At 50.3% G+C, this 26212-nt stretch overlaps 1 protein-coding gene across 2 annotated transcripts; it reads left to right on the plus strand.

Annotated features, from left to right (window-relative positions):
* Positions 1-1939: 1939 nt before the first annotated feature.
* Positions 1940-25752, plus strand: LOC6592476 (serine/arginine repetitive matrix protein 1). 2 transcript variants are annotated; one of them, XM_026985393.1, is made up of 8 exons: positions 1940-2037; positions 19018-21007; positions 21075-21672; positions 23830-24030; positions 24097-24257; positions 24319-24762; positions 24826-25123; positions 25185-25752. In XM_026985393.1, exons 2-8 carry the CDS (start codon positions 19791-19793, stop codon positions 25380-25382), a joined length of 3117 nt encoding a protein of 1038 aa, XP_026841194.1. In that variant the 5' UTR covers positions 1940-2037; positions 19018-19790; the 3' UTR covers positions 25383-25752. The 2 variants fall into 2 exon arrangements, with proteins under 2 accessions (XP_026841194.1, XP_026841193.1); XM_026985392.1 differs by lacking the exon at positions 1940-2037 and adding an exon at positions 11622-11773.
* The last annotated feature ends 460 nt before the right edge of the window (positions 25753-26212 follow it).

Below are 26212 nucleotides of genomic sequence, written 5' to 3' on the forward strand. Positions count from 1 at the left end.
AAACAACAAACTGAATGGAAAATGTATGTTAGGGAAAATGTACTTTTCGCACAAAAGCTCTTCTGCTGCCACCACACTTGTCAGGCTTCGCCGCCAAAAGCACAGCAGGAAAAGCAAAGCTCAGGGGAAAAGGTAAGCTTTGCGCGTATGATTTTCATTCATGAAGTGGCATTGGGGAGCGGACCTGGGCAGGGCAGGACAGAGCATTCATTCGCTTCGTTTACCGTTATGCAGTGGACAATTAAACACTCGAAAGATGGAATGCAAAACGAGAATCGTGAAGCCCACGGACACTCGATGTTGTCAATTGCGACCATCAGCGGACAACGGAGAGTGTGTGGTGTTGGTGTGTTGGCTGCGGAAAAGAGCTGGCCTGCTGTCTGGGGGCTCTCTTCACACGCCAGTTTCGTGCGTTGACAACTTTATTAAGCCTAAATGGGCTCCTTGGTGGGATGGGTGAGGGGGAGAGAAAAGGAGTGCGGCGAGGAGTGGAGCGGGGTGGAGAAGAGCTATCAAAGTGGACGTTGTCTCACTCCAGCGGGGTGCTTTATAGTTTCTTGACCGACGATGACGATCGATGATTTATTTGTATTTCGCTTATTCCGAGATCTTTTGATTAATTACTGTGATATTCAAATATTCAAGTGTGTTCAGCATATACTCATATACATTTACATAAATGTATACTCACTCGTCGGTATATTCTGTATTTTCCAAAAGAGATGATTCCCGCGTTGAGTTCTCGGGCCGAGTGGCAATATTTTACGCTTTGTTCACGACACATGTCCAGAATGGTTTTTATTTACCCAGAGATTAGCGCCCTGTTCCGCAGATCCGAATGGTCGTCGTATCTAGAAGATGAATTAATTAGTGCTGGGTCTTAATGACTAGTGATTGATGAGTGGGTGTGGCCTTAATAGGGAGCGCGGCAGCGAGGGGGGTGGGGGGCTAGGGTCACTGCTTTGTCAGCGTACAGTAGCCAGTCAAAACTGGAATATCATCTGCCGACTCTAACCATATTTTCATATTTGCCTGGGCACGTAGGAAAACATCTCAAGAATGTTTGGGCGATCTGGTTTCACTTGTTTCCACTTCCACTACCAGCACAAAGCTCCCCCCAAGTACTCGTACTCGTACTCGTACTCGCACCTTGTTTCCGATTCATACGAAAGAGTCTAGAACACAAACTTGCTCTCGTTCGCTCTCTCGATCTCTCTCTCTCTCTCTTTGGTTGGGGCTTTCGAAATGCCGGCTACTTGTTAGCAAGGTGTATTAATACACGGTGAGGCTCTCTTGAGCCGAGTGAGGGGGAATTTCTCACCTTACGTACACCTATGCACCTTGCTTGCTACCTTCGTCACATTCGGCACTTGTTTACCTGCCCTCGGCTCATTAAGCTCTCGCTCTCTCGGTCTCCGTTCTCTTTGTGTGAGCTTTGCCAGAGATCGTGCTGAGCCCCATCAACGGCTGTAGTGGCTCCCAGCTTCAGTCGCTCCTCAGACGTGACCGCGACCGCTCATTGCCGATCCACCAAAACGAAACTGCGTCGCGTTCGAGCCTAGTAAACAGAGCTCACAAGCAAACAACGAACTGGCCAGCGCCCATTTGCCAAGATCCCAACACCCCACTGAAGAGGATTCCGGATTCCGGACTCCATCTTCCACGACAAACCCTGACTCCCCCCACAACAACCAAAAGCTGGCTTTTGGTGGCGATCACTGATTCGAGCCGACCATCGGCACGTCCATTCAACCGCTCTCGAGTCTCGATTCGACAACAACCCACACAAATCGACGATTTTGTGCGCATTGCAAAAAAGCTAAAGCTGAGGCAAAAACTCAAATACAAATACAAATCGTGATAAATGTTCGCTTAAATTGTGCAAACGTTATTCGATGAATTGTGTTTCGGCCAAAGACCATTTCGGTATCGACTAATTAAAATTTGACGTGCATCCGCAAACTCCGAAAACAAAAACTCCGCGACGACACCTGGCAAGTGAAACACATGTATACTCATTTGTGTGCCACCTAACGAGTGAGTTGTTGATACATCATCGCCGTCGCCCTCGCCATTGACAAGAGCGACAATAACCCCAAGTCCCCGCCCCCACCCTCCGCCCCCAAACAAACAAATAAGTAATTAGAACTGCGCAAATTACTTGAACTGAAAAAAAACCAACACGAACACACACATAGGCGGAATGCTGTTTTGAGGTGAGTCGAACAGTGAGCGATACTACAGTAGAACAACCCTAAACACACCCTCTAACGCAGTAGATGCTTGTACTCCACTCCGATAACAAACTGAAGCTGCAAAACTCTTTCCTACTAAATCCGGCTAAGACTAAGGCTCTCTGATTCTACTCTATGCTGCCTTGAATAATTCAGATTCGTAATCCCAAATCTTAGATCTAAGCTTTTATGAGGCTGTCCCAGTTACACACTTGCCCATGTGGGTGGGTGTGTGAGTGTGTCTGTCTCTGGGCCATATATAGGATGGAGCTAACAGCCAACAGCAACAGCACAGCCAACGCACTGACGAAAGTCAAGACACGACCATGAGTCAGATCGCATAGAAGTTTTGCTGGCACTCCACTCGCAAGCCACTCGAAAACCCATTTCGTTTCGCCTGATCTGGGCAACCTTTCGCCCGATCTGGTTAATTGGAAGTCATTTGGGGGTTCAACGATTCGGCGGCGAAGAAGATTCGCGATGAAGAAGAGCCGACCCGACCGCAAATATCGTCTACTTTCTTTCGCCGTTTCCCCTCTACCGCCTCTTTTGTGTTTTTTTTTTGGGCTCCAAACATTAATATGAAATATACTTAACGATCAGTCGGTGGAGAGCTTTGAATGTGGATGCAAATTAATAACCAATTCTAATGTTAATAAAAGCTCGACTCTGATGGAGAGCTGAAAGGCCGCTGAAATGCGTTCGTCTCGATTGTTTGTGGCGGAAATAGAAATAGAATTTTGAAGGTCTCTCCCCACTGAACAGAGAGCAAACATTTTTCAATGATGACTTCAATGTTGAGTGAAAGTTTTGAGAGATCGTTTACATACGAGTATTCCTCAATCTTAGCCCTCTATATATACGTATTATATGTTCTTTCTGGGCGATCCAAGTTCTTGGGAATTAGCATTGCAAATATTTCGACACAAAAAATTTAGCATTTACATTAGTTTGGGTTTTAATGCGATTAGGAGTTTGAAATTTATTGTTTTTTCGTGGCTTTTTGGCAAAATATACATAAGTAATTGGCCAGAGAATCGGCACATTTGAATTCAGGCTCAAAGTTATTTGTTATTTGTGTGGATTTTGCTTAATTATAAAACAGTCGCCGAAACCTTATCATTTAAAAGTCGATATATTGAAGACGATAAAGGGAAGCCGAAGCTCTGCAGAAGTCCCAAATCTGGTTCCTCGATCTGTCTATAGATCGTGATCTGATGGCCCTGGGGTCAATCGCTGTTTCTGTTTTGAAAGGATCCACAAAACTGATATTCTTTCAACTTGTTCCAATTCATTTTCATATAGATTTTATGCATATCTTGTATAGTATGCGTGGGAGATGGTTTATTGCCGCCAAAGATTTGACCAACCTAACCTTGAACTTCAATGCCACTGCCAATGCCAATGACGTCAGAAGTCTGTCTGTATCTGTACATAAAATACCAGAATATACATATGTACATATACCTGATTGTGTGTGTGTGTGTGTGTGTTGGGTGTCTTGATAAACACCTCGTTTTGTTGTGCTGCAACTTCCAGAACAGAACTCTCGGGAGCTGCTGCTTGGGCGCTGTCCCCGCTCTCGTTCTCCTTCTTGTGAGCCTCTTCAAATGCCGGGCCAAATTAACTCGACTCCTCATTAAAGTCGAACAAAATTCGAAAGTTTCGACCGCCATCGTCTGGAAATAAACGTCAATTTAAACGAAACCTCCACACAGGAGGCGGCAGGAGGGTAGAAGGCAGGCGGTTTGTTCAACAAAAAAGCGACAGCAAGGCAAACAAAAAAATGGAAAATTCTCAAAAAGCTGCTTTTGTTGATGTGGCCAAAAAAGGTCTACAGCCTTGCCATGTATGCAGTCCTACGGCTCGTCTCATTTTCGTTTTTTGGGAAGCTGCGTTGCCTCGGCTACGAGTGTTGCGAGTATCTTGATATTGTCTTTGGGCTGCCGTTTTTGGTGTGCCTGCGTCAAGGATGATTTGTGTGTGTGTGTGTGCTTGTAAGGCGACTGCTGCAATTCGATTTTCGGCTTTCGGTTTTATTTTTAATTCAATTTTTCATTTCATTTCGTGCTGGGTAGCTTCCTGCTTTGAGTCAGTGTCCGGTCGGGCATTTAGCACTTACACCCACTGCGACGCGGCTCCAACAATTAGTCACTGAGATCAAAGCCCAGGCACCGCCCGAACGGGCCCGAGAGTTCTTTCTCGGAACTAATGCATTCAGCTATTTGCCAAGCCAAAACACACAGAAACTACGGAGTACTAAGAGTGGTTTGTTTGCCGTACATTTGGGTTTGTCCCACTCCCAGATTCAATGGCTCTTTCGCTGTAATATTTGCCATACATTTTATAGTTCGAAATGGGTGTCCCCTGCCGCATGGCGCCTTTGCGTCTGTTCCCATTCGATCGCTTCGATTTTGACCAAACTCCAATCACTTCCCTGTCATTCCACACCCATTGCGGCGATGTGGTCCTCCCTGGTGACCTTACCCAACCACAGCAGCAGCAACCACAGCAGCATGGATGGATGGATGAATTGATGGAAGGTGCGTGGACTGGCTCATCGAACCACATTCACTTTGGCATCGTGCAGCTTTAATTGCCCATGGGGGTTCAACAGCCAACAGCCAAACAAAAGCTGAATAAAATCAAAATATAAAATATAAAATACAAAATAAAATCAATGCCTGTCAAATGGCGCAATCGCAAACGGCCCGAAAGACAGACACTTGATCGTCCGGCGATCGGTCCGGTCCGCTGATTGTTTAACTGTTGACTTAAGCGGCAGTGTTAACAAATTATTTGATTTGGTCGCATTTCATTTAAAAGGAAAAACATTTGCCGATCTTGGGGTCCGTCGAGTGGCATTGGGGAGGCCTCTGTTAGTCGGCGGAAGTGGGAGCGCGGGAATCGAATCGAACGGTAAATGGCATACGACACTCCATAGAGCTGCTGCTGCGGAAGTACTTGGATCTCAATTGGACTTACTTCTGCCCCGCCGCCCTCCCGCTTCCCCGCCTCCATTCATAGCAAATCAACGGCGTTTGACACGCTCGTTTGGCTTAATTTTGTTGTGTGCTTTTGGGTCTGCGTCTGGGTCTGGGCCGTAAGACTCTTGGGTTCGTTGTGTTTTTCGGGTGACCTTTCAGGGGTATATCAAGTGTCGCTGCGCAGGTGCAATCCGACGCCCTGGGAAACAGGTAAGAAACGGGTAAGGTTCAGGGCAGTTTTCGATAACGCTGGGAAGCTGGAAGATCTCTCTCTCCCTCTCCCTCTCCTTCTTAGTTTCGAAGTTCGGGGTTCAATAAAATGGATCCAAAATCCGAAATTCGAAATCTTTGGGTTCTTCTTTTCTTTGGGGCGAAAATGCTTTCAATGAAGTCATTAAATTGATGTATTGGTTGATAGTTTCGCCGCTTTGGGGCAAGCCAATTACGAATTTCGTAGAACTGGGTCCCGCTCTGGGCCATGGTGCATGGGGCGTGGGGCGTGGGCCGTTCGTTCATCATGATATCATTGGCCAAGCGACATTGCTACATGCACATAAATTATCTGTATGCTCGACAAAAAAAAAGAAGAAGGCAGACAGCAAACTGAACCCATTATGGCTGGAAATGTTAATGAGCCCCGATTTGTGGTCTACGATGGGTCGTCATCGGAGCGGCAGTCTCATTGCCTTATCACGTACTGGCCGCGGCCCCATCTAAAGTGTCTTATTCGAAGCTTCAAAGAGATTTGTAACGCTTTCATAATGTAATAAGCGCCCGACGGACCGCATTGACTCTTTGCATCACATTACTCAATGAGAAAAAAAACACACACAAAAAATATTTACGATCCGATGCGATACGTAAATGTATACTCTTTTAAGGGCAGTGTCGAAAGCGCCAGTACTTTGTATTCCCCACTCGAGACTCGAGTTTTGCGACCGTTTGATTCGCGGTCAACAACATTTGGGGGCATGAAACCCCAGCATTTGGGAGCTGCATATCAATGAACCAGAGGGGGAGGAGTATCATCCCCACCGAAAGTGAATGAATGGCAAAGTCGTTGTTCTGTCAATCCGCCTTTGAATCGAATTGGATATCTCTGGAGCTGGCTGGATGCCTGATGGCGATCAATTAGCTGAAATTTGCATAAATTGGTTGTTGGCTACCGCTAGCCGGACGGATTGGCATTAATTACCCGGCAGCAGCAGCAGCAGCAGCAGCAGCAGCGACAATGGCCACCAAAAACAGAAATAGAAAGAAAGATGGAAAAAGTGAAACTCTCCCTCCCGGTGGTGGCGGTGGTGTCTTATGCAAGGCGGAAGAAGGTATGCACCGCACCACCGTTGATTATGACATGCACCACAGACCCAAAGAAGGTATCCAGGGAAAACCGTCGGCAGCATCGCCAGCATCGCGTGCAGAGTCACCCTTTTCCCACTCAACGAGCGATGAGCAGGAGGAGGCGCTGGCGGAGGCGGAGTCCTCCTGGCCTCCAAAAAATTCGTTTTCTTTGGCTCTTTTCGTGGATGAGAAGAGATGGCATGGGATGAGCGGATGGGAGCGGAGCGGCGCGGCGCTGCTGACCTTTGCCACCGCGCTTGAGACGCTGCCGGAAACTTTCGACGGCTGCTGCTTTTATTGATTTCCCAAGAAAGCCTGGCCTCGCTTCGTGTTTTGTGGATTCTTTTGCACAACTCAATAATTGCGCGCAATTTTCGATAAATTCAATCGATAACAAGCGGTCGGACGGAGAGTGGAGCAGAAAGATGGGAGCGTGATGATGAGTGCACGTACACCCTATCACAGCCTATTGGAGGGCTTCCCCTGCTAAGCGAGAAAGAGCTCGAGACGTAGATCATAGATCTACTTACACATGATTTCATTTGCATCTCGTTTGGCGATCAATCGGGCTCCCAGGCCCAGATCTTAAGTGGATTTCTTGTTCGACTTTTGATCGATCGATCGATGTAAACTCTCTACTGTCCGTCCGTAGATTCGGTGTTTGTGTGGCTAATTGATTTTCGCGCAGGTTAAAAGTCGCCCAGCCAGCAGCTATGACATGGATAGAATGGCAGATCCAGACCCAGACCCAGACCCAGACCCAGACACCCCCTTCAGGCATCTCTCGTACCTTCGGATCTGTATGTACTCCACGGAGACACTGATGGACGCTGGACAGACGCTAATTATGAGTTTGAAAAAAGTGAAATCTCTTCGGGCCCAGCGGCGGACTCAAGCGGAGAAGAGCACATAAATCATGCAAAAACTACTCGCGCGAAGGAGAGAAATTGATTCACATTTTCCGGCATCTGGCTAACGGCTTGCAACTGCTGGCCACCCTTGGTGGAATGGCGGAATGGTGCAAAAAGTTGCCATGTAATGCCACAAAGATTAACCTTCTAACACACATAATAAACCGTGTCCAAGTCCGAGGCGACACAAAGGGAAGGAAGCTTCCTCTAAGCGGCACCCAGCAGATACACAGATACACAGACACACAGATAGAGATACTCGCACAGTTTAGGTGGCTAACAAAGCGTGAAAACGACGGCACTGCACTACAGAAGCGATGACAAACAATGCGGCCAGATTTGGCATTGGCTGGCAACGGTATTGGTGGGGGGCACTCTCCAGATGAATCAAATTTCGTTTTTCATTTGGTATTCCCATCATTCTATCCATTCATTAGCCAACTCTATGGCTCTCTCAGACCCCTGGGGCGAGACCGAGATCGACGCCTCTGAACGCATGTGAGTGGGCGCTGGACAGCGACAGTGGAGCCGAGAACTCGTCATCGTCATCGTCATCGTGATCGTCTTGTCATCATCTTACAAATGCCACACGTTCGTACACACTCGCATAGATGGCTCTAAATGGGAGTAGCAATTACTAATTTCCTTAGTAAAGCGCACGCTCGACTCAAGGGGAATTTAGTTGTAAGAATTGAGAATACCCCCGCACGCCACTCTTCTCTCTCTCTGTCTGTCTGGAGCCCCAACTCGCCAGAGACCTCGCGCATTCGCATTCGCATTGGAAGTGGGCCCCAGACTCAATCCCGAGCCCGAGCCCGAGCCCGATCCCGAACCTTCTTGCCAAAGACAGCGCCGGCGCGTTCTTTGGCTGTCCGACCGTCCACTGTCTGGGGTATTGAGCGGCGGCGGCATTCACATTCACTCACAGATGCCTGAGCATAGATATCGAAATGCAATTAAGTATTTGCCAAAGTCGAAGACGCGAACGAGCGCCACCAACAAAGCGGCTCGGCGAGGCTCGGCGAGGCACGCATGGAAAAATGTGCGCTAGACAAGGTCCAGTCCACATTGATTCCCAACTCCAGAGGGACCTGAAGCTGGAGCTGGAGCTGAAGCTGGAGCGCACCAGCAGGAGCTGTGGTCGGAGTTGTGGCTGATCTTTGCATAACTTGGACTTTGAATGGCCACAGGGCTTGGCCATACTTACAAATTGGACTACACCTTCATTTTCACTTCTATACCAAAAGGCCGCACTCGTCTATCTCACTCGGACCGGACGGCACTCAGAGAAAAGTTGTGGTACTCTCTCGTTGAAAGGAATAAGCACTCGGGTGTCTGCGGATTGAGTGGCACTTCCAGCTTCATATAGTGCCCACTGCCCTCTCTTTGGGTTTGTTTCTCTCTGTGTACAGAGGCTCGTTCTCCCTTGGCCTGGCCCGAACCCCAGAGCCCCAGAGGTCAGAGCCGCGGCAACCGCTGGGAACACACGCAAAGTGGGCAACCGGCGAGACGTTTGTTTGCTTTTGCCTGTGCCTCGGATTGCGGCGCACTTTTGGTTTCACTTGACACGGGCACACGGTGTTGTTGCTGTTGCCCTTGCTCTTGCTGGAGGAGGTGCTGTGCTGAAGGAGGAGTACGGATTGGGCTGGGGTTCGGTTCGGTTCGGTTCGGTTCGGTTCGGTCTCTGGTTTGGGGGTCTTGCTATCATTACCGCCGTGTTAAAGTTCAAGTTCAGAATGATTATTGTTCTTTGTGGGATGTGTTGGCAGACATTTTATGGCTAAATTGTTTACTCTGCGCACTAATCTAATCCTATTCCCATTCCCATGTACGTACATGTATGTAATTTGTATAATTTGAGGCAATTCTGCTCGAAATTAGCCACAAATGCAAATGCGGGCTCGAAAATTAGAATAAAATTGCACTTGAGTGAGACATTGTGTGTCTAGACATTTTAGTTTAATTGAAAGACGATGGTGTCCCCACCGAGAGCCAACGCCAAGCAGAAACCACGGCTACAACTCCATCTCCAACTCCAACTCCAACACCATGTCCGATTCTCTGACTTTGACTCTGACTCTGATTTTGACTCCAAGGTCCGCGAAGCGATACAAATTTTATGTTTATTACACCTTAATAATGCGTGTTTACAAACAAATCACGTTCATGGCGCAATCAACGCTCAGCAATCGGCATCAGGAATCAGACATCGGCATCTGCCAAGTCTACAGCTCCAGCTCCAGCTTCAGCTTCCCATCAAAGTCAGGGCGCACGCATGCGCACTCAAATTATATGGTAAAGGATTTTTATTGGCAGCTTGCAGCGTTTCAGCCCCCTCCTCCCGCACCTCCCATGCCTGGCATGGCATGGCATGGCATGGCCGAGGAGCCTGAGCCTAAGACTGGCCCCTGTGTCTGTCCATCGGTGGCCATGATCAGACAGACGATGTTGCCCATTGATGTCTAGCCGGGCGATTGTGCTTGTTAGAGCGGAAAGGCCTCACAGTCTAAGCCTGGCCTGGCTCCTTCCCCGTGTTCGAGTAAGTAAGCCAGTAAGTGAATGACCAGGCGAATCGGTCTGGCCCTGGCCCTGGCCCTGGCCCTTGTCCAGGTGCCATAATAGACGTGCACTTTCCACACATTACCGCGCTCCCTCGTTATGCTCTTCCCATCGCAAGGAGTGACTGAAGAATCATTCATCGTCCTACCAGTTTCCTCCCAGCCGGAGAGCGTCTCAGAAGAGTATCCGAGCTGTGCCCAACCCAAAGAGTCGATCGTTTCGCAGTCCGTGCATGTGTGCGACGCCTGGGTGGTGGGTGTGCGTGTCTATGGGGCTGTTGTCTAAACTGGACGTTCTTCTGGGGGATCCACTCTGGGAGGGGGAGTCCGAAGCTCCTCCTCGGGCATGGTGCATTGTTTAAATAGAGTTTTGTGTGCTCTCCGTATTCAAATATGAATATTATCGCGTTTGCTTAATCGCAATCAATATTTCTACAGTTTTCCCTCCACTCCTCGGGGCGAGCACTCGACAGAGCACTCTGGAAAACTCACCTGGCGAGTCCTCCATTCCTCCATTCTCCGCTCTGCTGTGGTCTCTGGTCTGGTCCCCTCGCTGTGACAATGGCAAATCGAATTTGAATCTCGTATGCAGCACCAAGCACCGAGCACCCTCATCGTGTGTCTATTTTTGTAATTGTCCAAGAACACTCTCTACGCTACTCTGGGAAAAAGAACCAAAAACCATATAAATAAAAAAAATAAAAATAAATAAATAAAAGCCGATTCGATTGGGGTCCCACTCCCGAAACTGGGGGATCAGTCAGAATCAGAATCAGAATAAGAATACGAATTAATTGGCAATTATTCATTTGACTGCTGTCACTTTTGTACCCTTGCAGGGGGCGGAGGGCAGAGGAGGGAGCGGATATGCGCAACACTCATTGAAATGTTGAAAAGTGTGAAAGGAAATAATGAATTGCCAGTGGATCTACTGTCTGTGTCTAAACTAAAGATACATTCAAGTTTTTAATAGATATTACTATCGGTTTACTGTGTGGGGGGTATCTTTGGGTAATATGAGTAATACCCTTTCCTTTGGCTGCTGTGCTTTCTCTTTATCTATTTATCTTACCCCGAAATGGATTAACAAATGCAATTTTAATAACACTTTCTATCGCCTGTGTACAGTACACATAAAACATAAATACAGATCCATAACGAGCTAAAACCCAAAAGCAAACACAAGACAAATAAAAACCAGGCTAAAACTAAAACCAAACACGAGAGGAGCGAACTGAAGTGGAGTGGATCCTAACTCGAGCTGGATAATACGATAATAAGATGGAAAATAATCACAAAATAACAAACAAATAACAAACCCAAACAAAACAGAGAAAAACCCCCTACAAAAGAGAATGGAGTTTTATACTATTTGAGAATTGTTTCTTCTTGCAGCTGAAAACCATTTAAATTGCCCTGCTTAAATGGAAAATGCGAAAAGTTCAAGCAGTTCGATGAGACTGTCACACAAAGAGTTCACTTAGGGTTTCGATTCTTCCGAAAGAAAGAAGATACCCCAAAAGGAGAGAGAAATACAAAGACAGATCAAGAGAAACAGACACAGAGAGAGAGAGAGAGAGAGAGAGAGAGAGAGAGAGAGAGAGAGAGGGAGAACAACTACAAATTGAGGAGAATCCACTAATCTAAGATGCAACAACAGCAACAACAGCAATCTGGAGCAACAACAGCAAATGGTGGACCCCGCGTCAGCTTCAATCGGGACGTCCATGTGAAGCGGATAGGTCAGTGTGTGTGTGTGTGTGTTGATAAGGAAGCAACCTCCCTCGCAAAAGCGTAACCCCAATAGATAGTAAATAACTAACACGCGCATCATCCAAAACAAAACAAAGCAAAAAGAGTCCAAACAAGCAACAACACGAACCCCTCTCTCTAATGATACTCTAAGCAAAAAACCAGCCACAAGAAAACTCATCAATAACGATCCAACAACACAAAAAATTACTAACAAAGTGGCATCTAACATGTATACGATACGTACCCATAATTTACCATCTAGCTCTTCGATTGTGTACCCTAGCAAAGGGTGTTGTGTGGCCTACTAGACTTTTCAACAGATTATGCCGAGACGATAGAATTCGCTTATGGAATGAGCGGGAACGCGGCTCTACTCCGCCGGAGCGCGCACACTGCACGAGGAAAAGAGTGTGTGAGAGAGACAGAGAGAATAAGTAAGCGCTTAATCACTGAAGTAATGATCCGTTCTTGTTCAGATTTAGCAGTCTGTTGGATATGGTAAACTTCTACGATTCTGTGTGAAAATATGTTATTATAGATCTTTAAGGGTATCTACAGCTTCGTAGCCCCCACCGCTTGTAGCATTTAAGTCTTTATTCTTTTTGTGTGGTGTGTGGCCCAATTTTGGTCAATCAATGACGGAGGCTTGCAGCCCACACAAAGCTTCGAGCCACTCCCCCCCCTCCATTGTCCGACACCACTCGAATGCAACTCATTTACTTGGTTGGTCAGCCAGCCAGTCAGTTAGCCAGCCAGTGAGGGGTTCTAACACACAGTCATGATGGATGGCCCAGAGGCTTTCCATCTTCGGTTGCATAACATTGAGAAACTCTTGAAGTTTTCATTCATTTGTGCAAAAAAAAGAACAACACATGAGGTTTTCTATGTGGTGGGGGAAAAAAGAAAGAAAAACAAAAAGAAACCTCGTGCTAGTGGGCGAATAAAGCCAGAACGAATGCCAAAAGCGATAAAAATAATAATAATAACAAAGCCGCCTCAACAATAAAATGTAGTTTACCTTGAGAATAATCATCACACAGACACAGATACAGTCGCACACACACTCGTACTGACACTCACTCCGAGACAAAGTAGAGAGCTCCCCCCCCATATATAACTATTTAAAATAAGTTGATATTTTATAAGGCATTACGAGTCGCAGCACAGCAGCAACTACTCCTAGCTCAGAGAGCAACAGCTACAGCAAGAGCAGAGAGCCAGCCAGCAGTCAGCTGCAGTATCATTTTGCACATCTCTCAGGGACATCGGACGGACACCAGTGGACCCCAGAGCCAGAGACAGACCAAGACCAAGAGCCAATGCATCTGTATCTGTGTCCGTCCTATCCCCCCTTGGAGCTGGCTTCGACTATATTATTATTGTTATGATTATGTCTGGCAGCAGCGACAGCAACGACATGGGATTTATTTCATAGCTGAATGGAATTTATGGCAACTGTCGTCGTGATCTGGCTGGGGGAATGGAGAAATTAAAAATTGATTATGACAAAACCTGCACAAATGTTAATTATTTAGACTTGCCAGAGAGGGGGATCTCCAGTCCCCAGTCCCCAGCCTCAGTCTCAGCCATTCACCTCAGCTCCCGTCTGTCCGTCTGTCTGTATTTCTGCTGTTCCCCAATTTTAGTACTGCCAATGGCCATACGCGTGAGTACTCACTCTCTGGCTGGCATTTCCTTATGGATTTCCATTGCTAATTAACCATACTCGTAAGTCCTTATGGCTAAGCTGAAAGTGTCTGTCTGTGTGTCGGTTTTGACCAAAATGGTTATGGACCAGATTTCGACGTTGCGCAATGCGCAATGCGCAGCCTTAAATGCCTGCCATTTCGGGTTACCCACGAGTTAATTGACTTGACGTTAATGAATTTAATTGCAATTTCTGAATTTGTTTAGTTAAATGCTGCTGCTAGCCGAGGTCGAGGTCCAAAATGTAACAAGATTGAGGCAATCTGCAATTCAATTGCTTCAGATTCTGTGATTTCTGTCGGGGTCACCAGTCCACCAGGGAGAGCCATCGTTATGTCATTCCACAAATAAGATCAAATTGGTTTTAATTAGACATTTAATTGGAGTTGCGAGTTTCTGATATTATTTTTTTTTGGAAAATATATGAGATTCGGGGTCACCAATCTCTGGGGAGAGACCCTTAATAAGTACCTTCTTTCAATGGGAACTCCTCTGCATACAAGACAGTAGTTACTGGGTTCTCCCTTTCGTTTGTTTGGCAATATCTATATATCTTTATGCGATTCTTTGCCGAAAGATCTCTCTGCCAGCTCATGGATATGGGAGTTGTTTCTCTGGCCTTTTTTTTGGCCTTTTCTCCTACCCTCCTTCTCCATCTGTCACGAACGCTTAGCGTAATTGAATCCCCAACTTGAAAACGAATCTCAGTCACTCTTTCCCTGCTGTTTTAGCATGCAAATTAAAGCAATTATGTGTAAAACAGAGATTTAATGATGATTTAATTTTGACGCAACAAAGCAGCAAAGCAGAAAATGAAGGAAAATTATTCGCCCGCTGGGCACATGGCAGCATTTTTCACTCCACTCCACTCCCCTCCACTCCACTCCACTCCACACACAAGTTAACATGTGAATTTACGGCTAAATTACAGTGCAGTCAAAAGTCAAAGTTGTTGACTGTAAAACGAGAGAAATAAACTGAAAGACGACTAATTTGAGGCTGCTCTGATGCTCTGCTGCTCTGTTGCTCTGCTGCTGTAACAGGCAAGCCTCGATTATGCAGCTTTCAACCTTGCGAAGCGACAAATTTGGCTAAAACGAGTCGTGGGTCGCAGCAGCTGGTGGCTCTCCGATGCACTTTCCTTGAAGGCGGACAATGCTGTTGTCTTTCCTTTACTCGTACTTGAAATTATGCCAATCTTGGGAGACGTCCTTACAGACAGACCTTCTGTCTGGCAGCAGGTGTGTGTTCGTGTACATGTATCTGAGCGAGTATCTGGGTAGCCGAGAGATGTCGATGTCGATGACATAATTTTCATGGGCGATTAAAAAAGCGTTAAGCGAGAACAAGTCCACAGCGTTACCTCCAGTAGAAGCGTGGTCTGGGAGGACGGTTTCTGGTTTGCCTACAGGCTTCAAGCTTCAGGCGCAAGTACAGTTGCCACCGTTGCGTAATAGCTGCTCTCACCTTTTCCTTTCCCCGGCATGCCGCAACATTTCCCCCTATTATGTGGCGACTGCGCTTTAATGAGATCATACACATTTAATTAATTAATTTAATTAGGCAAAGAGCAAGTCATTACTTATTATGAGATTTGCTACGTTTCCTACTCTCCACAGCTCCACATTTGATTTTCCCGAGTGCGAACTTTGTCAAAAAGAGTCGACTGCTCCGTCGACTGGTTATTTTTGCTGTCTGTATCTCAGTCTCTGTCTCAGTTTCAGTCTGTTTGTCTATCGGTCTTTCAGTGTGGGTCTGCTGCTCTTGCCTTGCTCGTGCCATCTTTGGGAAGGCCTGGGAAGGCTGCTATTAAAATGCCATTTATGCTTTTTTATTAATACATCATTTGCATACATTTTGTTTTATATTCGAATTATATCTGTGTGCTCTGCGTGCTCTGCTCTGCCTCAGAGCAGACTTAATTAATAAGTTGGCTTTTGGCTTGCCTGCCCACAAATTTCGCACTATTTTCTGGCTCTGGCTCTGACTCTGGCACTGGCTCTGTGTTGGCTTTTGGCCGGAATGGCATTGGCGTAGGCAGTCGTTGTCGTCGTCGTCGTCGTCGTCGACGGGGACTGGGAGACTGTGCTGGCTGCTCGCTTTTTGGCTTTCAGTCGTGGCTGATACTGGACGCAGTCGGGTGTTCTCAGCCTGATTGGCATTGGCAATAGCGTGCCCCCAGCGTGTGTGTGCCCCGTGGAATATTAAGAATTTTGATTTCTGTTTCGGCTAAATTTCGGGTAAATGGAGTTGTCGATCAATTCTCAACTTCAGTTGTCGCAAAAAAAACAAACAAAGAAAAAAATAAAAGGGGAAAACGCAAAACTCACTTGGAATTGGAATTGCAGACGATTGCGTCATTTGTTTATCGAAATGTGTATTGAAATGAGTCGCAGATTATTTTTAGAGCTCTTTAACTCTGTTTTTGTCTGTTTTTTGTTGACAGCTTCTCGCTCTCTCTATCTCTCGCCCTCCCGCGACGAGGGTGAAACGAGTTTGTCGCCAGAGTCTTTTGTTTTCGCCTCCGTCCATTCTTGGGCGAAAGTTCCCTTGCCCTTGCCCCTCACGGGAATGGGCAGCCAGCAATTTTAATTGGGTTTCCAGTTGGAGTCTGCACTGGAGCCGGCATCGATGGGGAGGGGCGGTGGGGGGCGTAGGGATCATGTCAATGCAACACGCCCATTTGCATACTTGGGCAGGGACTCAAGGACGCGGCGCCGCTTTTGATGTGATTAGGTGGAGGAGCCGCCGCGACAGAGAGCCAAGTGCAGGGCCAGAGACGATTAGCGGCGAAGAGCATTAAATTATTTTCATACGGAAAATAAATGCGGCCTGTCGCAGGGCTAGATAAAGCATGGCCACGGCCATGGCCACAGAAGCTGCATCGTCAGCGGCATCGGCATCGGATGCTTTTTAAACGAAATCGAAAGTGCGCTCTTCGGTTAATTGAAATACCCCATGGCAGCCTACGCGCAGATCTTTAGCATGCCACGAAGACCACGGGACGGACCCATCCTTGGATCCATCCCAAAGCTAGACCAGTAGCAGGGGCAGGGGCAGAAGGGCAGGGGGAAGGGCAAAGCAGAATGCGGGTGAATTCCCATTTAGCAGACGTTCGACTCGACCTTATCTTGTCACTGACATGGCCAGCAGCAGCAGGGGATAAAGCATTTTTGCCAACTAAAACGTTTTGCTATCTTTTGGTGCGGATGGGGTGGGGGATGGGATGGGGTGGAGAGGGGGCTGTGTGTCTTTGTGGTTTTGGTTGCTCTTAATGAAGCGGAGTTGAGGTCGTATCATCATCATCATCATCATCATCGACAGACAATTACCGCGCGTTGTATCATTAAACTAAGGTAAAACCATCGGCAAACAGGACCAGGCCTTGCCTCCCCCCCACCCCAACACGAAAGACAAATACAACCGCCTTGTGGCAAGTGAAAGTCGTGCCACAAAGCGCAGATTTCATTATTTATATGAGTTTCAGTTGATTTTTGTCTCGGTTTGGGTTTGGGTTTGTGTTTTTTTTTTGGAAGTTGGTCAGTGTGTTTTGTGGCATGCGGCAGGCGGCTGAGTGGAGGCTCACCTTGGCTATCACGACAGCCAAATTACGTGCAACAAGAGCCGAAACCGGAACCGAAGCAGCAATGGCACACAGCCTGCCACAGCCCCCGGGGGCGCACGGAGCGAGCAGTCGGGAAAAGTGGATCAGATATTTTATCGCAAAACTTTTCCAAGTCACCGGCGAACGAAAAAAAGGTTCGCAGAGATCGGAGATCGCAGGGAATGGAACGGAATGGAATGGAATGGAATGGGACCTGGACAGGGATCAGATCATTTGGAAATCATAGAGCCCCTTGGGAGCGTGGCGTGGCTTGGCGTGGCGTCCATTAAGTGGATCAATGATTAGATTAATGAATGGCTTTCAGCGCCTTCGCCTTTGCCTTTTCTCAGTTGGTAATCAATCAACTGCAGCGGCAGCGGAGGTTGCAGAGAGGCAAGCCAGTCTGTCTCTGGGAAACGACTTTACGGTTACCCGACATTGAATTCAGCTTCAGATTCAGATTCTGCTGCGAGCAACAAGCTCGGGCCATGCTGTCGCTTAGTGCGAATTTATGTTTTCCTGTTGCCCCCCACTCCCCAAAAAAAAATAAGAAAGAAACCAACAGAAAACGCCCCCAGCGATGTGCGATGTGCGATGTGCTGCCCGACAAAACGAAACCTTGTAACCATCATGATCGCATCATGGGTGCCCCTGCTGCTGCCGCTGCCGCTGCCGCTGCAGCACGGCCACATTTCACCTTGACACATATAGCGCCTGACAGCCGGTTGCGAGATGCTGATGAAGAGCTGCCACATATAGTGGCAGGAATGCCTCTGGCTTTCCACTCCCCCAGCATTCCTTCTCCATTCTGCGATTCTATGGAAACTCCCTTTGCTCCTCTCTGCCCAGTTTTTCAATCCCATTTGGCCTAAACCAATTTGGCACACGCCACGCCCAGCTCTCTGTCATTATTCATTGTTGTTTGAGTTTCGATTAGACATCGGTGTCACTTTGCCATTTGGCTGCCACGAATCGTGGCGAATGTGGGAGCGGTTCCAGCTCCAGCAACGATTTGTGGGGTGCCCATAAAATGTGACAGGTTGTGCAGGTGAATGGTCAAGCACGGCCAGCGATCTGGCGACTGCCGGAGACGGGATCGGATCTCGTGTTGATCTAGAGACAAGGTCAGGCCCCGTCGAGGGGAAATGCGAAAGAGTGCGATCGAAGAGATCCCTCATCATCTCGTTGGGATCTCCAGAGGTCCAACGAGAAGGCTGGCTGTCTGACTGTTTGGCTGTCTGACTGTTAGGGCAGAGAGATCACGCATCTTGGCCAGAAAATCTAGTTTTGCTCTTCTCTGGCACGTTTTTCTTTTCTTTTTCGTGTTTTGTTCTCCGTGTGTGTGTGTGTGTGTGTGTTTGTGTGGTTGTTTTTGCTGTTGTTTTCGGCGTATTAAATAATAATGATTATGAAAAAAAAGTGAGGAAGTGGAGGAATCTTTATGAGAACAGACTGGCAGACAGATAGATCAGCAGGGACTGGGGACTGCGAAGAAGAGACTTCTTCAATGGCCATTAGCGCTTACAGCGCCCGATTACAGAGTAAGCGTTCCACACACATCGCATCGCATCACATCACATCAGAGCCCCCGATCCGATCCGAGAGGCCGAGAGACCGACAGACGTGGGCCAGATCCATTGTTAGACCTGCGCGATCAGCTCTGGCACTGAATTGTGGACGTGGACTGGCTCAGACGGGGGACTGGTGGACTGGGGGACTCCGGACGGGTTGCCTTATTTAGCAGCCAGCTGTGGCCAATTCACACTTGTGGCCCAAGCGACGGGCGGCTGTCTCTTCCAACTGCCGGCTGTGGCTCAGATATTACATCATCGGCTGGCTAATGTGCTAATTTGTCATTACATGTACTATGCCAGCAACTAGTTCGAGGAACTAATCCCCTTCCCTCTCTGCCCCCCACAGGCAAGCGTCCCAGCGAATACGAATCCAGCCCGGTCCAGAGCTACCACCAACTGCCGCCGGACATCGATCCAGCGGACATTCGGAAGGAGGCAGCACTGGTCATCGCCCAGGCGGGCAGGCACCACAGCAAGGCCGAGAACGGTGACAATATATCGAACTTCAGGAACAAACAGAAGCGCCAGAGCGCCAGCGACGCCCAGAGGTTCCATTCGCTGCCGACGCGCAAGAAGAAGGGCAAGCCGGTGGCCAGGAGTGCCAGCGACGCCTCCACCAAGAAGCCAGCGAGCAAACGGCCCTCGATCTTCGGGCTCTTCAGCCGCAAGAGCGACTCGAATGTCAGCCAGTTGGAGCGGGATCCGCGCTTCGAGGACGGCGGCGCCAGGCGTCTAGTGCGCAGCAAGAGTGATGTGGGCGGGCGCAGTCCCGCAGACAGCAGCAGAGTAACCAAGAGGCCAGAAGCAGCCGCCAGCACCTCCGCCTCCAAGCAGCAGCTCAGTCCCATCATCGAGCAGGCCCAGAGGGAGGACTTCTTCGAGAAGGATTACTTCAGGGAGCGCGAGAGGCGCAAGTCGGACGCGGTCACCCTGCGGGAGAAGGATGAGTCGGGACTGAGCGAACTGCTGGCCCGCAGCCGCTCCCAGGTGGAACCAGACGGCTCTCTGCTGAAGCGGGAGCCACCGCCTGCACCAGGAGGACCCTCCTCCTCCTCCGCCTCCATATCGGCGGGCATACGCGACCGAATCGAGACCCTGAAGGCCAAGTCCAACGAGAACATGCACAGCTCCCAGCAGCCGGCCGAGCGCCTGCCCCTCACCAAGGGACGCACCGTGGACGGACTGGTGAAGCGCCTGTCCATGGAGCGCTTCTCTCCGCAGCCGTACATCAGCCAGCCGGGCTTCTCCTACATCCGGCCCAATGAGGGCATCACATACGCCCAGCTGGACCACAGTCCGCTGGACGAGACCCGCCAGCGGTCACCCCTGGGCCGGGACATGCGCTCCCCTCAACGGGAGTATGTCCCGCCCAGGCCGCCGCGGGCCAACGACAGATCCCAGCATAGTCCCGGCCAGGAGCAGGGCCAGGGCAGCTACTCCCCGACCTCCAACGGTGGAGCTCCGCTCCCCCCTCGAGTGAGCCACTCCCACTCGCACTCGCCCTCCCCGTGGCAGCAGCTCAGTCCCCGTAACCTCAGCGACGAGGACGAGGGCCTGGGCTATGAGCCGCGCAAGGTCTACTACGAGGACGAGTACCCGAACGCGTCCAGGCGGGAGCCCGAGCCGCCCATTGTGCCCGTGATACGCAGCGTCAGTCCGTCGCCGTATCTGGACGAGTTGGGATACAGGAGGGCGCAGCTGGAGACCCGCATACTCACCCGTCGCTTCGGGGAGGGAGTCGCCACTCTGGAGCGCCAGAGGGACCTACACAGAGCGGAGCCACAGCCGGAACGGGAGAGGGATAGGGCTCGTGTCTACCTGAGTCCCGAGAGAGAAGAAGAACAGCGCTTCCACCGCCTGGCCGTGAGGCCGGAGCTGTCCAGCGAGTATCCACAGCAGGAGCGCTCCCAGGTGGACGGCACTCTGCCCAAGATGGAGAAGACGTCGCGCTACCGCCACACAAAGTACTACGATGACGGCCACGGCGGCGTCAAGGAGACCTACGTGCGGGAGACGCAAAAGGACGGACAGATCCGGGAGTCGCGGCACCGCGAGCGGATCGGGGAGCGCGAACGCGACTACAACTCGGCGGACAGACTGGAGCAGGAGCCGAAGAGCCTCGACTCGCAGCTGACGGGCGGCACGGACCTCTACCGATCCTCGCCAGAGCTGCGCGCCCAGCAGCACCAGACAGCGGCCTCGTCGCACCAGACGCAGGACCACTGGCAGAGCAGCCTCAAGCGGGACAAGCTGCAGCAGCGGAGCTTCGACAAGGGCGACTCGGGCATCGAGAATGACTTCCGCAAGGAGTCCTTCAACGGGGATCTAACCACAAGGTGAGTGTCAGCTCTGCCCGAGAAAAACCACTGTTTTCTATGTTTTCCGTTTTCCCCCATTTTCCAGGTGGCGCAAGCGCACGGCCCTCGATGACATCCGGTCGTGCGAGTCCTTTCTGCGCAAGGAGCGCCGTGACAGCGCCCAGCAGCGCCAGCTGCAGCGACAGGCCATCCCCGCGCGTCTGCGGCGGGAGAACAGCTACGTGTACAGGGAGCGCTCCATCGACGATGGCTCCCACTTCGATCCGCATCTGGACAAGTACCCGGTGGCCACCAGCACCCTGCGACGACGCGAGCAGCACTCCCAATCCCAGTCGCAGTCACAGTCGCAGTCGCAGACGCAGTCTCGCGAGGATTCCAGCACGCTGAAGCGCAACAAGAAGCTGGGGGGCTTCGAGAAGGTCAAACAGCTGTTCACCGGCGCTGGAAGTGGCAGTCACGGCGGAAGCGGACGCAGCAGTGGCAGCAACGTCTCCAGTGGCAAGAAGGAGCGCCTGAGCAACGGTCACAGCAACGGCAGCACCTTGAGTCGCCGCGACAAGGAGAAGCAGAGGGAGAAGGAGAGGGAGAAGGAGAGGGAGCGCTATATGGTCAGAGAGGAGGAGATGCGTTCGCGCTACCGTGAGCATCAGGCCCTAGCCGAGGAGACCTCACGCGAACCAAAGGTGAGTACCCCAGGCCCCCCCTTGCCCTTTGGGGTTGTCTAATGCCCAATTGATGGCGCCACAAATGGAGCACCAGAGCAGCCAGAGTTCATTCACCCATGGAGATCGGTCGGGGCCATGGGTACGGGGACCCTCCAGACGATCATTTGGTCATGGCCGACTATTATTAATTTCGAATTAATCAAGACTTGCGTCGATGGGTCTCGGGGTTTGTTCTGCTTTGCCTTTGTCCACTTCCTGCTCAAGTCGGGGGGCCTCAATGGGCGTCCAGGTGGCGGGTGGGCGTCGCCTCTCGTCTCGTTTCAATCTGGCTCTTGTTCCTAGCCGAAAATGGTGCCAGGCCAAGACGAAAAGACGTCACGTCCACTTGGAGGCACATCTCGGCCTCGGAAACGGGAGGGGGCTGCCGCAGCGGATGGAATAGCGCACCTAATCAAAACAGTCAAGACCATAAAGAAATACTCGACTGCGAGAGGCAGAGACAGCGACAGAGACAGCGACAGAGACAGCGACACAGACAGATACTGTGCTTAAATAATAAACGACAACTGGCCAAATAGAGATTGCAAACGAAACGAAAACGTTAACACGAAAACTATTCAGGCGACGAGGCGTCGTATAAATTTTCGAGCCAGAACAAAAGCGTCAAGAGTGGGGCTTAAAGCCAGAGATGGTGCTGGGTGCTGGGTGCTGGGAGGCAGGCAGCCAGAAGTAGAAGTAGAAGTAGAAACAGGGCCCACGCAGCCGCTGTCACTCTGTCATTCAGTCAGTTTGTCTGTCTGTCACTTGCTCGCAAATTAAGAAAGCTGACAGCGAAACGACAAACAGATCGAGTCGAAGCGAGGCGAGCGGAGGGGAAATGGCTCAGAAACTTGGCTAAGACCCGCACTCCCAATCCGATTCGGATTCCAAAACGATTTGAGCTACTGTCGAGGTGTTTGCTGTCCATATTGCACAACATGCAACATGCAACTTGCAACGGCTGTTGCTGCTGCTGCTGCCACTGCGTGCTGCAAGCTAATTTTCAATGCTTGAGCGCTTTTCTTGGCCAAGTCTAAGAGCGGCCAGAGGATGTTGCCACTTTTCGCACGCTCTGCCGTTCTGCCATTCTGCGATTCTGCCGGATGTCCCGTGTGGGGGCGGCGCGGCCCAACCCCAAGCCGGCCCGAAAAGAGCACACAATCAGCCTCAATCCAAGAGTGCGGCATGCCTCATCCTGCAGGAGTACACACTTGCGCCATTGTTCGGGCTGCAAGCACACGCACACGGGGAAAGGTGTGGCATCTGACCGTTGTCAAAAATTCTGCTTGCGTGCGAGCGACCCCGCAATGGAAAGGGATCGCGGAGGCATCGATCGGTGGTAAATACATGCCCCAATCTCTGGGACAATGCGCTGCCATTATTCACGGGGGCCTGCTCATAAAAACATGCCGCCCGAAGTGTTCCGAAGAAATCGTTAAGTGCCTGGCCATTCATTCCCAAAGATTCTACATGCCGAAAAAGAAACCACGAACAAATTTGTGTCAATAATTCTGTTTGAATATTTATGGGCCCCCAACTTGGCCATAAACTATATTCGAGCATCGATCGTTGAGCGTCGGGTTCTGGGGGTTATTTAAGTATTTGAATATTTGATTATTTAGTGGGTGCTTCGATGGCGGATTGCGGATCGCGGTTCGATTGGGGCGCGACATTCCATTCGATCTTCTAGTGGCAATCCACTTTAGGGGCAATCGGTGTCGCAATCGAAGGGGAATGAAACCTTTACTCGATATCCAATAGCCAATATATCCATTGCGGCCTTAACCAATCACTCGGCCAGGCCTCAGTCTCAGCCTCAGCCCTCTCTCTCCCTCTCTATCGCCTGCCTAATACAGTTCCAACCGCAAGTGGGCCAAAGTTTCATTGGGCCGGCCAAAAACAGTGCCGACTGTCGACTCACAGTCGTCGCGTTCACAAAAGGCAAAACAAGTTTATTTTCGTATCTCAGCCATGCGGCTCGTGCAAAGGCCACCTGCCCCACATAGGCCACAACCTGTTGCAAGTGACGTAAACCTTTGACCCGAAAGCGAAAGCAACACATAAATCCCTCTCCTGTTAAACCGAAAACCCTTCATCTATATCTTTCCCTTTCCCATAACCCCCGCCCACCAACAGACTATCGATATCTCGATGCGACGCCGACTGTCCACGCCCAAAGCTAGTCCCCTGCTGCTGAAGCGCAGTTCGGCGGATAAGCCGCCCAAGAAACTTTCACAGAAGACCAAGGAGGCGACGGCGACGCCATCCCCGGTGAAGGTGGAGAAGACGAGCTGGTTCAAGTCCCTGGATCGGCGGGCCAAGAGCAGTCCCAAGGAGGTGAGAGATCCCCTTTGATAACCTAAGATGGACCATCTCTTAGTCCCCTGCTGTCTCCTCCATTAGCTGAATGTGTCTGTCAATGGACACAGTGAGAACACCTCCAGCCTGAAGCGCAGCAAGCGGAACGGAGCAACGGCGGCTCCTGCCAAGAACCTGCGCTTCTTTGGCGACACTGATCTGGACTCCAATCCACCCACCATCTCCAAGGCCAGCAGTATGCCCAGGTAAGCCCTCCGTGTGCCCCTTTGGATAGGACTCATCGAAATGTGCTATTTCCATCCTTAGAAGCCGTCCGTCTCTGGGCCAGTCAAAGCACTCGCAGAGTGCCTACAATCTGGACCGCAGTCCGCCTCCGCCCTCGAGGGACTATCGCCACACACTCTCGGGGCAGTCGCAGGGTCAATCAGCAGTCAGCAGTCGGCAGCGTGCCAGCTCCATGCAGCACCTGGACAACGGCAGCGACGAGGTGGACTTCCGCAAGCGGCGGCATTACTCGCGCTCCCGCGAACTCCATGACATCTCGGAGAGCGGCTCGGAGCCAGAGCCGGCGGAGCGGCACAAGCGCAGCTCCACGCAGAGGGCCATGTCGCTGGAGAGATCGGCAGCGGAGGGGCCGCGGGGCCAGCGCTTCGAGGACCGCCCGCTGATGGGGCCACCGAAGCCCGCACGTAGTGCAGAGCGTCGGGGACTCCTCTCCAGCTTGGGCCAGGAAAACGTCGGCTACGGCAGGTGAGTCCTTGGGCTCCTTTCGGACCGCTAGAGAGAATGGCTCTAAGGCAAACTCCTTTTCAGGGATCGCTTTCCGGCCGAGAGCTCCGGCACCGAGGGCGAATCCAGTCTTCACAGCCAGCGAAGCGTTGTCTACCTGCATGCCACCACAGTGGGCGACATCCCACAGCCATACAACCTGCGCCGTCGCTCCGTGTCCCGCGAGGACCTGCGCAAGGGAGGAGCAGGAGCCGTCAAGCCGCCGCCTCTCCAGCCCATGACGCGTACCGTATCCAGGTCCGTGTCCATGCTGGCCCCCTGGAAGCCCAAGCACATCAGCGAGGGCTACGAGATCAACTACTCGCAGGAGCAGAACAAGCGGGTGAGTGTCCCCGTCCTGGATTCTCCTTCTCCAGCATCTCATGCCCCCCTATCCATTGCAGATGTCCACACTGCCACGTAAGCCGCCGCCGCACAATGGAGCCACCAGTGCCAGTACCTTGAGTCGCCTGGGCCGCAAGAACGACACTTCGACGCTGTCGACGCCGTCGCGTCGCTACCACATGGACAGCCTGGATCGGCCACCGCCGCCTCGATCCGTGCTCTCCGCATCGAATTTACGGAGCGCCAAGACAAAGTGAGAGAGCTCCGCTCCGTTCCGAGCTGCTCCACTGCCGGTGCTCTGTCCCCCTTCCACCCCGTCCTGTCCTGTCCCCGAGTAACCACGCCCAGCCGTCCTCTAATCGTAATCCTTAATTCGAAACCGACGAAAATGTATTTCTAATCACTTGCAGCATCCCAGATGGATCCCGGATGGGAGAGGAGAGGAGATGATGTGAGGGGATATGGATATATGCCTTTGCTTAGTCTGTAGGAATTCTTTAACCCTTGTTGCAATTCTCGTCATATTTTTAAAATGTGAAATGTAAAATGTAATCGTATTCGTATTCGTATTCGTATTCCAGTAATAATTATACATTAATAAAAATACCAGATTTTAACTTAAACGAACCTCAACCTCGGATGGTATTTTGTTGTTCACTTTTCCAGCCCACTGTGCGCTTCTTGAACGCCAAACACTTTTCCATCCCACTGTCGCCCTCGACTCTACATCTACTTTTCTAAACACCTATTCTACACAATGGTTACATGTATTTTACACAAGCCCATGTCACAGTGGCTCCACAACTGTGCTTAGTCGAGTTACCAACCGCACGACAGTGACTCTCCAACGGCGATTGAATGTTTTTTTGATTTAGATTGAATGCATCTGGTGGACGCATCTGTTGCAGAGGCCGTGACCGACGTTAAAAAATTGACCAAGCCCCACGGCCACGACTCCCGCCTGTATGCAGCATGCAACAGGAATCGGCAGGAGATGGTGGAGAACTCAACATAAGTTGTTTTTCCACGCAGCTAATAAATTATTCGCAGTCACTCAACACTCAACAGCCAACGAAAAACGCATTTC

The sequence above is a fragment of the Drosophila persimilis genome, unplaced genomic scaffold (assembly GCF_003286085.1).
Source record: "Drosophila persimilis strain 14011-0111.01,24,50 unplaced genomic scaffold, DperRS2 tig00000002-arrow-pilon, whole genome shotgun sequence".
Taxonomy (NCBI): Eukaryota; Metazoa; Arthropoda; class Insecta; order Diptera; family Drosophilidae; genus Drosophila; species Drosophila persimilis.